Source organism: Podarcis gaigeae, assembly GCF_964106915.1.
Source record: "Podarcis gaigeae genome assembly, chromosome: 13".
NCBI classification, from domain to species: domain Eukaryota; kingdom Metazoa; phylum Chordata; class Lepidosauria; order Squamata; family Lacertidae; genus Podarcis; species Podarcis gaigeae.
Genome location: NC_139689.1, coordinates 25,620,106 through 25,633,428, shown reverse-complemented (window position 1 = coordinate 25,633,428; position 13,323 = coordinate 25,620,106). Strand labels below are relative to the sequence as shown.

The 13,323-nt window shown below is 44.1% G+C and overlaps 1 protein-coding gene across 1 annotated transcript in view; it reads right to left on the bottom strand.

Annotated features, from left to right (window-relative positions):
* The window catches only part of LOC310830506 (olfactory receptor 14I1-like), a gene marked incomplete at both ends in the record, with an annotated part of 30,570 nt that extends 19,892 nt beyond the window's left edge, over positions 1-10,678 (bottom strand). The window contains one exon of the mRNA XM_083710286.1: positions 10,028-10,678. Coding sequence (XP_083566412.1) covers positions 10,028-10,678 — 651 coding nt within the window. The remainder of the gene's footprint in view (positions 1-10,027) is intronic.
* Positions 10,679-13,323: the final 2,645 nt, after the last annotated feature.

Below are 13,323 nucleotides of genomic sequence, written 5' to 3'. Positions count from 1 at the left end.
AAAGCAGCATTTTTATATATTCTGTCACTCCTATTTTATATAATAAACCAAGCTTTCTTTGTTTCTTTGTGTGAGAACTTCTTGTGGGCATAAGATTAGGGGTTAACACACATCCATCACAAGAACACGTCATAACTCCAGCAAAAGATCCTAAACTTCTCAGCTGTATGTAAATAATAATAATAATAATAATAATAATAATAATAATAATAATAATAATAATAATAATTTATACCCCACCCTCCCTGGCCAGAGCTGGGCTTAGGGCAGCTAACACCAGTAAAATTACAATAAAAACATAATACTGAAAAATTTAAAATGCAGATTAAAATGCAATTTAAAATGCAGTCTCATTTTAAAAGTAGTCCATAGATCAAAACAGTAAGGGGAGGGAAACGTAAGGGTCAGACTGAGTCCAAACCAAAGGCCAGGTGGAACAGCTGAACATACATGAATGCTGGCAGTGCAAACAGACACATCATAACACACACCCACCCACCCACTCACAACAACAATTTGGAACACCCCTCAACCCCCACCATTTCCTGCTGCTTGGCTAATCAGATTTACATCAGCCACATACCAGTCTTTAAAAAAAAAAAATGAGAGGAAGAATACAGATGACAGAGTATGTATATGTAAGAATGCCAACACCAAGACAGAGGAATCAGTTTCTGACCATTGGCAGAGTGTAGCTACTTCCCACCAGTGCCAGACTTTGGGATTTAAAATTTCAGTGGCACCATGTGCAATGCCAAAATTCAGCACCCCCAACCTCTCAACTTCTGTTCTTCATCATGGCTGTGGCGTCTTCTCAGCTTGGCACCCAGTGTGGACGAACCAGTTTCATTCCCCTAATTCCGCCTCTGATCTCACTGCCTTACGGAGTGATGGCTAGGGCTGGTGTACTGAACACTCCTGATCCATGAAATCAGAGGAATGACTATGCTAGTGTTGCATGCGCTCCAGTCTCTAAGTGGTGAGAGACTCCAGGGGTGCCAAAACTTTCCCAGGTTTGGTTTCCTTGGGATGAAGTCACTGGAAATTGTGGTGTTTTCAGGATATATGGTTTTATTTTTATAAATATATACAATCTGAGCATAAGATGGGAAGAGTCACAACATTAACACTCTGGCATACTGATATAAAAATTGGAGTTTGGCTTTTGCTGCCCAACTCCCCAAGAGACTCTGAATCCCCTAAGTCCATGATTGGTCAGAGAAAAAATGGATAGAGGCTAGATCCAGTGGAAAGCAAGGTAGATATTTATTTTTTCTGTTGCAACTGAATTCCCTCCCCTCCCTGAACAAAAGTGTGCATCCTTTAAAGACTATTGGCATGGCCCAACCCCCTTAGTCCAAAGATCACCCCAATATCATCATATATACATCATAGGAGGTGGTCTACAGCAGAAATCCTGTCTGCCAGGATATCTGATAATTTGTCGCTGATTGCATTACCTGGGCAGCCTGGCCACTGTGATGGTTTTGTGATGGTTAATATTTTAGTTCCTGTATCTAGGTCACAGCCTCACCCTATTCATACATAAATATGCCCTTAAGACAGAATTTGTAAGCAAAAAGACAGTAAGAAGGCTTTTCCCCATTTGCCTCCCTTACTATAGAGGAATATTTCAGGTCATTGGGAGAGTCAAACTGATTTCAGGATTGCTCTCCTGTACTATGTCAGACACATGGTTTATATATTTAGATATGTATGCTTTAATGAATATTTATTATATATTTGAGACCTTAGAATTCTTATAACAATACCTGCTTCCCCATTATGTCTCTATGGGTCTGCAAAACCATAGCTTTGGTTTCAGCACAGTGAGCATTTCCAGTCTCTGTCTTTCTAGTGTTCAGTTCCCTGCCTATTCTCCTTCTTACAAGATGACCTAGTCTCCATTCAGGTGAGAGGCAAAGACTTGCACCCTACTTCTGGAAGCACCATTAGCTAGTTGTTCCTATGGAAACATGTGCAGCTCTTTAGTCATGCAAATAGGGTGTTTAACAGTGTTAGCCAGGTCTCTTATTTAACAAGGCGTGTTCTCCAATAAATGAGAGCACGTGTTGCGGTGTGGGCCACCGGGCCAGACCTCTTGTTGCCAGGCAGGTTAACAGTTGTTGCCTGGCATTGTGATTGGATAACCGGGTTGCTGGGGCAAATTGTATGTTGCAAATTGGGTGGGTGGGACCATGGTCTTTAAATATTGGTGCACTCTGGTTTCTCTTTCTCTTTGCAGAGTGCATCGGATCAGGAGCAATCTTCTCATTGTCTGGTTACATTTCTTTATTTTCCCCCTTCTATTTAATCCTCTCTAGTCCCTTAATTAATTTAATTTCCCTTTTTTCCTGTTTGATTTCTCACCCCACCCCTTTCCCTGCCCTGTGGGAAGATTCTCCCTGTATCTGTGAGCGCTGCCTGTGCGTAATCCTCCTGGGCTTGCCTTTCCCAATAGGGAGAGAGCCCCCATTAGGGGCTTTCTTTTGCAAAGAGGTTTTTCCCCATTTTTGCCTGTTTAATTGTGGGGCTAGTCAGGGCTGTTCCCAGCTTAGCTAGAATCACTTCGTTTATAGTATCCCCAAAGGTTGGCTTTATTTTGGGTGCATGCAGAGCTGTTGGCTGAGTTTTAATTTAGCCTTGGGTGGGAGCACTATATTGAGTTCCTTTAATATTGCAATGAGACAAAAAAGGCAGAGAGCAGAAGCATGGAGGCCTTCACGGCCTGCTCGGCCTGCACATATCATTCAGGCCTAAGCCTGCTACAGTTAGCAGTAGAGTAATTGTTAAGTCTCTGTGACATGTGACTCACTTTCTCTATAAGAATTTATCTGTTTGTTTGCAGGCTCACTTGTTGCTAATGTATATCTTAGACAGACAGAGTGGAGCCAGAGGCTCTCTGTGCCTCCAGTGAGCACTCTGTGTATGCTCTTTAACTATGCTGTTTCAGAACAAGTTTATTTTCTTCAAGTTTGTTTTGCCCTGATAGTGGCAATTGCCATTTTAGAGACGAACCATTGTGGCTTAGTGGCTAGAGCGCAGGACTAGGACCTGGGAGACAGGATTCATATCCCCCACTTAGCCATTGTTATCACAAAACAAAACAAGCTGCGCCTTTTGGACTATTCTGTTGCTGGATAGTTCGGCCCACTTGTTATATTGCTCCCAATAAGAACTTTGGGTTTCTTGAGGAGGTGCTTCCCTCTAAAGGGCAAGCAGGGGTACCTGGACAGGCGGTGGGCTGCCTCGAGTTTGTTATCTCATTGGAAACATTTATGTCTGGCCTAGCAGGTGATCTTAGGGCTTGGCTCTAGAATTTGATGGCCTCTGGCAGCGTTTCTGGCCTGAATAGCATCCCCATGTGTGCACAAAGTATTGGTTTCACCTGTTCCTCACATTGTTTAGGTTTTTTCTTTTTGCAGACTATGACAGGGCCTTTGCAGATGCCTCCAGAGCTTGCCTCTCCTGCAGAGGATGACTTGTTGATGCCCCAGGTGCCTTCTTCCAGAAGGAAGCGTCTTCAGAGGCAGGAAAAAAGCGGAGCAGGGGTGATGCTTACACCTCCTTGCAGGTAAATCATCACTGGGCTCTGATGATGATTCAGACATCACCTTGGACCTCTCCAGGGGTCAGGGTCAGGCTGTTCCAGGTCTTTAGGGATCATCCTGGATAGCTCAGCTGGTCAGCGTATGGTGCCGGTAATGCCTAGGTTGCAGGATTGGTCCCTGTATGGGACAGCTGCATGCTCTCTCATCACTCTACCTGGACACTGAGGTCCAGCGCCAAGGGCCTTTCTGGTGGTTCCCTCTCTGTGAGAAGCCAAGTTACAGGGAACCAGGTGGAGGGCCTTCTCGGAAGTGGCACCTGCCCTGTGGTACACCCTCCCACCAGATGTCTACTACCAGACTTTTTAGAAGACATCTAAGGCAGCCCTGTTTAGGGAAGCCTTTAATGTTTGCTGCATTACTGTATTTTAATCTTTTGTTGGAAGCTGCCCAGAGTGGCTGGGGAAGCCCAGCCAGATGGATGGGGTACAAATAGATTATTATTATTATTATTATTATTATTATTATTATTATTATTATTATTATTATTATTATTTATATTGTGGGTGAGTGGACTAGATGATCCTCAGGGTCCCTTCCACCCCACTATTCTTTAAGTTGCTATTCACTATGGGAATGTTAGATGCAGGGCTGCCATCATCCCCTCAGCTTGCTAGGATCGCAGGGACGGGGACATGTGGACCACTTGTGCAGTTCCACATTTCATATGGAAATCCCCTGAGCAATAGTACCTTAAGCTGGTATGCAGGAAGCTGGCCCGGCAGCAGCTTTGTTGGGACTTTTTAGGGTTTCTGGCCGGCGTTGGCCCTGTAAATTTACACATCATGGTGGCAACACTAGGCAGGGCATTTTGCCCAATGTGGGGGCTAGGGGCTAGCAAGCAATAACTCAATACCTCTCGCCCATATTTCAAAAAAAAAAAAAAAAAAAAAAAATCTTCCTTGAAAGCCTGGCCAAATGGTCATCTAGATAGGTCAGTGGTTTTGCGCTTGTGGGAAGGGTTTTCCCATGGTTTGGGATTCCGCTGGCTCTTCAGCCAGTGGCTCAGAATACAGCAACTCTAAGCCAGTCAAAGAGCTACCTGTGTTAGCAAGTTAGAAGGTTAGGAAGCAGCTTTCATTGGTCGTATGGTGGTATACCCTTGATTCTCCTGATATTCCTATTTTCATTTATCCCTTTGGGGATCGTCCCTAGGAAAGCCCCATACAATCCCCCATATAATTCATCGCATCCCAAAGGCACCTCAGTGAATGACTCTCTGGAATTGTTCTGCAAAATTTGCATCTTTGGATCAGGCAGTTGAGCTTACCAACATATTGGAAGAGGGCCTTGTTGGCATTATGTGATATTGAATTAGCTGTCAGGTTGCTGCCGGTTCACCCTCAAGATTATAAGTAGTTGGGCTTAATTGGATGGTCCTTACATTTATAAGGCGATGCCAATGGGTTGCGCTATAGGCTGTGCAGCACTTGAGTCCTTTAGCGTCTTTCTGGATTGAACATTGTGAGTCAATACTCGTTTAACTGGGGGTATCGTTATGTGGATTATTTTACTGGCTGGTTCATGTGTCACCAGCCTCTGCTAAGGCTTACTGTACGCCCCTTTTATTCCCTGAGGAGCTGGGTGTTCCCAGTGGATAGGACAGTGGCTCCTACTGCCCCTTTTAACGTATTTGGGGGCTAGCTGGATACCGTTGCTCATACCTCTGCTTGCCTGTGGAAAAGCTGTTTGCCATGAAGGATGTTATTCTTGTAATACTTCCTCTGATAGCAAATGTTGCTTTGTCAGATTCTATCATTGCTAGGTCAGTTAAAAAAAAAAAAAATGGCATGCAGGGTGGTTGTTCCAGGCTGCCCCTTCTATTCCTCCTTGGCCAGGTGGGGTCTCATGGCCCAGGGTCCCTTCATCATCCTGTACAGTGGCCTTGAGCCTGGTAGGGCAAGGCAATCACATGTGACCTAACTTTTCTTGAGTTTTCCCCATTGTAGTGTCAGCGCACATCTGGACTGAGGAGTACAGGGACCGTCGGGTCTGTCTTGGTCTGATAACCAGGCAGTGTGAGGGTCCTGGCAAAATGGTCCTCATGCTTTGGCAGAGTCTCTGTCCCCCTTTAAAGTTATTTCCAGCTGCACTGCTTAAGGTTTAATATTGCGTATCTGCTCGTTTTATTACGGGATCTTCTAATGTTTTCGCTGTCACTCTATCCTGTTTTCAGTTGGAGAGCTTCAGATCCTGGCCTCTGGACGCCCAGCTATAGCCGGATTTTCTGGAGCTCCTGTGGCGTTTTGGCAACAATTGATAATTAAGAGGAGTAGTAGCTTACATTCCCCCTTCTGCTTTCAGGCCTGGACTGATTTCTTAGCGTTTAGCTGGGAGTCCTCGGCCATTCAGAGGAACTTGCCTCCATCCTCTGAGCAGGACCTGCAGTAATTGGACTACCTGCTGCAGATTGTATGCACTGTTAAAACCATCAGAATTCAGTCTGCTGCAATGTCTGCCAGAGTAAAGCTTTAATTTTTCAGAGACCCTTCTAAAAGTGTGTCGTGCTCAGGGTCTCGGACGGTTGTAAAAGGCTCCAGCCTTCACAGGACTGCAGGCAGGAGGCCGGTCTATCTTGACCTATGCAGTATCTGCAGCAAGTTAAGACTTCTCTCCTGGTCCTAGATCTAGACGAGACTTCTTTCAGTATTCCATTGTAATTTTGGTGTACTGAGGGTTGGGGAAATTGTGTTAAAGCCAGCACAGGGCTGAGAGTTTGGAGGCTTATTGCCTCTGGATTTTTTCTCATCTGCTTTGGAGCTTGTCATAAGTGTCTGGAGCTCTAAGTCAGACCTAGTGGGCTGGGTTGCCATCATCAGGCTTCCAGTCACAGGTAGGTGGGCCCTTGCCCTGTTATTGGATACCAGAAACATTTGGCTTTTCATTCCCCTGGGGGCTGGCTTGATCCTAGAAGTTGCTGGTTCTCGTGGGTTGCTCCTTCGGGATATGCGTTCCCCTTTTGGAGTTGAGACTTGTAGTGCGCAACTCCAAAACTGACCAGCTGGGTCGGGGGGAAGTTGTCCGCCTCCCAGCGACTGGGGAGGTGGGCCCATGCCCAGTCAAGGATGTAAGGAAGTACTTGGCCTTGAGCCTCCTGGGGACGGCCCCCTACTCATGCATGAAAATAGTCACTCTTTGGCGCGACACCAGTTCACAAAAGTCATGCATATGGCCATCTCTGCTTGTGGGATCTCAGCCTCTGGTTTCGCCCCTCATTCCTTTCGCATAGGTGCAGCGACTATGGCGGCCCATTGGGGCTTCTCAGCCGCCAGGATCAAGGATTTGGGGAGATGGAAATTGTATGCTTTCAAGGGTTAAGTGCGAAACAAAATGCTGAGTTTGGTACTTATGCTTGTTTGTTTCAACCCTTGCAGATCCCACGCTGGTCCGCGTCTGGATAGTGGGACACAGCATCGTTCATTGGGCTGGCAGCAGAGCGAGGCAGTCTGCAAAGGGAGTGTGTCTCGGCCTCCCACAGCACATGCAAGTGTCATGGTTTTCCAGACGTGGAATGTCATGGGGAGAGTTTATGCCGCTGATTGGTCGCCGGCTGCTCTCGGACCTCCCCACCCTATGGCCATAGTGGTGCAGCTGGGGGAAAAATGATGTGGCAACTATTGATTGCCTTGCTTTGCACACCTCAATCCAAAAGAGATTTGGAGGCATTGGCAGCCTTATTACCTTCAGTGAGAATAATTTGGTCTCACCTGTTGCAGAGGCAAACCTGGCGCGGTGTTTCCCGCCCGGAGGCTGCTGAAAGGGCCAGGAAGCGCATTAACTCTGCTGTTTGTGTGAAGGTATTGGAGCTGGGTGGTTTGGTATTTCGCACCCAGACATTAATTTTAAGGCTGAGGCCCTTTACCGGGCAGATGGAGTGCACCTCTCCGATTTGGGGAATGATGTTTGGCTGGATGCGGTGGCTACTAAATTGGGTTCATGGTTGGGTTTGTGAGTGGTTGGCGGCGAGCGTTAGAGCTCGTGTGGCGGTTAGGCATTGGTTATAATATGCTGGTGGTGGAGGGGTCAGGCTGGGCTTGCCCCTCCCATTGCGCTGAAGGGAATTCCGTTAAAGGAATCCTGGGGCTTGCCATGATTTCGTCCAATCCCTGTCATGGGACCAGGGCCGCCCAATCCCTGTCATGGGAATCCTTGTCATAGGATCTGGGCCGGCAAGCTTTCGGGGAGCTGCTGGGGTGAGCGGCGTGGGTCCGACGCTTAGCTCAAATGACCCCCAGTTTGACTTTCTCTTCTACTGGCTACCGATCGGACCTCGGGATGTCAGTTCTGTCCCAGGCGGGGGGACAGATAGTCATAACCAATGTCTAAACAACCACTCACTGATTTTGTATTTTAATAAAGTTGTGGCCAAAATAGTGCCCAAAAACCAAAACTAAATTACGTATTATGTGTGAAGTTATTTGAGGGGTGGCCTGGGGACCTACACACGCAAGGCGTGTTCTCCAATAAATGAGAGCACGTGTTGCGGTGTGGGCCACCGGGCCAGACCTCTTGTTGCCAGGCAGGTTAACAGTTGTTGCCTGGCATTGTGATTGGATAACCGGGTTGCTGGGGCAAATTGTATGTTGCAAATTGGGTGGGTGGGACCATGGTCTTTAAATATTGGTGCACTCTGGTTTCTCTTTCTCTTTGCAGAGTGCATCGGATCACCCGCCCGCCCGCCCTCTTTTCCGGTTGACCTTGCTTTGCCTGTCATGGGGTCGTCTGCCTTGGCGCAGGGGCCTAGTAGGAATTTTGCCATTTGGTGATTGGCTGTGCCATTTGGTTTTTGCCTACTACTCAGCAATTCGTCACAACTTGTAAGGTTGCGGTTAGGCATTGGTTATAATATGCTGGTGGTGGAGGGGTCAGGCTGGGCTTGCCCCTCCCATTGCGCTGAAGGGAATTCCGTTAAAGGAATCCTGGGGCTTGCCATGATTTCGTCCAATCCCTGTCATGGGACCAGGGCCGCCCAATCCCTGTCATGGGAATCCTTGTCATAGGATCTGGGCCGGCAAGCTTTCGGGGAGCTGCTGGGGTGAGCGGCGTGGGTCCGACGCTTAGCTCAAATGACCCCCAGTTTGACTTTCTCTTCTACTGGCTACCGATCGGACCTCGGGATGTCAGTTCTGTCCCAGGCGGGGGGACAGATAGTCATAACCAATGTCTAAACAACCACTCACTGATTTTGTATTTTAATAAAGTTGTGGCCAAAATAGTGCCCAAAAACCAAAACTAAATTACGTATTATGTGTGAAGTTATTTGAGGGGTGGCCTGGGGACCTACACACGCAAAGAGGCTGACATGATCCCTCTGCTCGATTCCAACATTACATACTGTATATCAAAATTACAGCCTTGTTTTGTTTGAGAACCACAAAGCCTCCATTCCTATAGCACAAGATATTACACCTGTATAACATAGAAGAACAGAATTATATCTGTTTGCATTTTAACAGAATGAAACCTCACATTATATCAACATCAAGAGAATTAGAAGCGAGGGTGGGAAATGGGGATCTGTGCAGATCAGGCCTATATCAAGATGTTAGAATGTTCCATTCTTATTCAGATGAATGGTGTATCACACCAATTTTAGGTAAATCCCAACACGTGTCATTAACTACTCAAACCAGATTGATGGAATGTAGAAGAAAATGTTTGAAGCTTATATTTTTATTTGAGCAATGAGTGACTGATTTTTATATTCAGTTGTAAGTTATCTCATATTTCTTTCAATATCTAAGAAAGAACCGATATTATTGTTTCAGTGTGAGATATATATAGACTCACCCATTCATGAAAATGCACTAGATTGCTTAACCAATTTAAAACGGGATGATTGATCGATTAAAAATGGCTCTGTTTCTTTAAAATCCTAAGCATACTTAAATTACAATAGGATTAATGATTTGAAATAGTTCTATGCTGACATTTTTCTTCTATAACAAACAAGAAAAGATATTTAGGACTGAAATGGACAAAGCACACATTGGCCATGCTGGCTGAGACAGATGGGAGTTGAATTCCAACAACATGGGAACCACATTAACTTCCCCTACTTTGATTGTGTATCAAAACATTCATACACTTTAACATCATTACATACAAAACCCTGCATAAAGAATAACACCACAAATTGTATCCTTAGAAAGCTATTTCAATCCTAAAATCTTGGACATAGCGACCTTAATCTCCTTATTCCTCATGCTATAGATCACTGGATTCATCATGGGTGGAATCACGGAATATATGACGGCAAAGACCATATTTGTATGTGAGGAGGCATGCTGTATGGGTCTTAGGTAAACAAGTGCTCCACCAAACAGGAACATGGAGAAAACAACAAGGTGGGGAATGCAAGTTGAGAAAGCTTTTTGCCTTCCCTGTGATGAGGGCATTCTCAGAACTGTACTGAAGATCTGGACATAGGTTACAATTATAAAAATAAAGCAGCCAAATGCTACAGCCACACTTAAGAAAAGAAGTGCATTTTCAAGTATGTATAACTTTGAGCAGGAGATCTTTACAAGCTGAGGGACCTCACAGAAAAACTGATCAACAATATTGGAGCAGAATGTCATGGCAAAAGTGCTGCCAGTGTGCAACACAGCATAGAGAAGACCACTGAGCCATGCACTGCCCGCCATCTGAATGCAGGCACCTTGATTCATAATTGCCTCATACCGTAGTGGATTGCAGATCGCGACATACCGATCATGTGCCATGACAGTGAGGAGGGTGTAATCTGATGCTGCAAAAAGCAGAAAGAAATAAACCTGAGTGACACATCCAGAATAAGAAATCACCCTAGTATTTGAAAGGGAATTTGACATCGATTTGGGGATTGTGACTGAAACTGAGCCAAGATCAGTCACAGCTAAGTTCATCAGGAAGAAATACATAGGAGTGTGAAGGTGATGATCAAGAGCTACTGCAGAAATGATGAGAAGATTTCCTGTGACAGTGGCCAAATAAAAAAGCAAGAACACAAAGAATTGTGTTATCTGTAGTTCTCGAACATTAGAAAACTCCAAGAGCAGAAACGTGTTCACAGAAGTTTGGTTAGACATTTTTTCATCTCTGATTTAAATTGCAAAATGCTCTATGGAAGGAAAAAAAGGAAGAAAGTTGTTAACATTATTGCATGGTCTAAAGAAGAGTTAACCTCAAGTGCTATTAATTCAAATTGAATTTAGTAATGTCCATCAGGTGAGATTCAAAAAAGCCAGAGAGCAGAATGTGTTGCAGTAGGTTTCCTATTACTATGAAGTTCTCCTCTCACATAACAATACTAAGGAAACCATAAGTTGCTCATGTTAACTAGAATGTGTGAGATAAAGAACATACAACTGTGTCTCCTATAGATCCTGGCATACAGTATATTGTACTTTCATTAAGCTTACATTAAATATGAATTACTTGAGAGAAAAAGTCTTCATAAAGATGTAATCATTGTAACATAATACGTAATATTTATACAATAATGATATATATGAGAACACATAACAGAGCAGGAGTAGCTAGTATAATGGAGTTGTGCCCTGCTGCCAACTTTTTGACAGTGACATTGTTGCCACTTGCCAGCAAAAACTGACTCTGCCAGTGAGCCCCCCCCCCCCAACGGACTTCACCACTGTCCTGCCCACCTCCCCATTAGCCTAGTAAGCAACAGCTCAATAAAGACATCTGAAGGAAGCCGTTCAGGGAAGTTTTTAATAACTAATGTTTTAATGTATTTTAAATCTTTTGTTTGAAGCCGCCCAGAGTGTCTGAGGAGACCTAGCCAGATGGGTGAGGTAGAAATAAATTATTATTATTATTATTATTATTATTATTATTATTATTATTATTAATTGTACCACCTTTCCAAGTTAGTCATTCCTGGAATAGAAACAAAACCCAGAATGGTAGTAGTTGTAATAAGCAAAAAGCTTTCTAACAATCCTTAAGGTAAAGAGACCCCTGACCATTAGGTCCAATCGCGGCGCCCATCTCGCTTTATTGGCCAAAGGAGCCGGAGTTTGCCGCAGACAGTTCTTCTGGGTAATGTGGCCAGCATGACTAAGCCACTTCTGGCAAACCAGAGCAGTGCACGGAAACACCATTTACCTTCCCGCTGGAGCAGTACCTATTTATCTACTTGCACTCTGACATACTGCTAGGTTGGCAGGAGCAGGGACCGAGCAACGGAAGCTCACCCCGTCACGGAAATTCGAACTGCCGACCTTCTGATCGGCAAGTCCTAGGCTCTGTGGTTTAACCGGAGCTCTTATTTACAAACACCTACTCAGAATGTCTTTCTGGGTGACTGCAAAGAAGAAGAGAAGCCAGGATGATGTGAGGTTTGGTGCCAAAAGCCTCCTGAAATTTTATCTGAACCAACTCTAATATTTACTCCAAGGATGAGGCACCAGTGGCTCTCCTGTTATTGTTGTTTACCAACTCTCAGTAGCCCCAGGCAGCATAGCCAATCGACAGGCATGATGAAACTTACATTTTTGGAGGGACACAGGTTTCTTCTTAATCCCAGGTATGGAGTTTTACAAACTCCAAAAACATTCACCACATGCTTCCCCACTTTTCCTTGCTAAATTTGAAAACAAACAAACAAACAGAAAAAAACAGCACCTTGATTTAATATAGTTTCAGTCTTTGCTTTTTTTACCTCATGCTCTCAGGCTGAGCATTTTTTTAGTCAGTATTTGTGGTTCTAAGAAAGAACCTGTCTTATGGTTTCAGTGATGTGATGTGATGTGATGTGATGTAATGTAATATGATGTGTGTGTGTGTGTACACACAGAGACATATACATACACAGATAGAGAGAGAGAAAGAGAGAGGGGGAATTCAGATATGACCTAGAGCCAATAATTTTGTTTTGAATCTTATTGAAAACAATATTCTTATTTAAGAAATGATATGTGGATTTATATATACTAACACCATACTTCTAGTTATCTTTAGGCTGAGAAGATGATCTGCTTTACTCCTCAAGTCCTAAGCACACCACACCACACCATAGACAAATGGAGAAAGAATAGATTCATGGATGACAGAGCATGAGGCAAAACATGAAAACTTCTAATGGAATAGCTTAAAAGAATGACTTACTTTTTCATTCATAGAGTCATTTCCCCTTAGCATGAAATTCTTCTCTATGCACTCAAGAATATTGTGCTGGCAAATGCTGTAACTATAATGTTTATGAGCCAGCCACAAGGTTTGCCAGGAGCATCTAAAAATACTGGCAAATGAAGGAGATTTATGTTGCTTTGGGGCTTGGGGTGTCTTGCTCTCAAGAGTCCAGCATAACTACGTAGATGAGGCAAATATGTTCTTGACGTCTAAAAGTTTGCTTTGTGTTTCCAAAAGAACTTAATTAGTAACAAATGAGCTGAGTTATGATGAAGGAGAAAGTATGATTACTCATGCCAGCTAAACCCATCTCTTTCATTACCTTCTTCTTTTTTTCGTGTTTGATTCACATACTCCAAATGGTCACTAATCACGTTTTGTTAAAACAGTGAAAAATGATAAAATGCGCCTGTCTATCTCTGTGTATGACCAAGGAGAAGATTTGAATGGAAGGTTACTTTATTGGTTTTAGGAGTCTGAAATCAAGCTGAAGGAAATGTAGGAGACTTAAAACAAATTACTTCTTAAGGAGAAAGAAAAGAAAAGGTGGACTGAAAGTGGCCTAAATGGCTGAAGACAT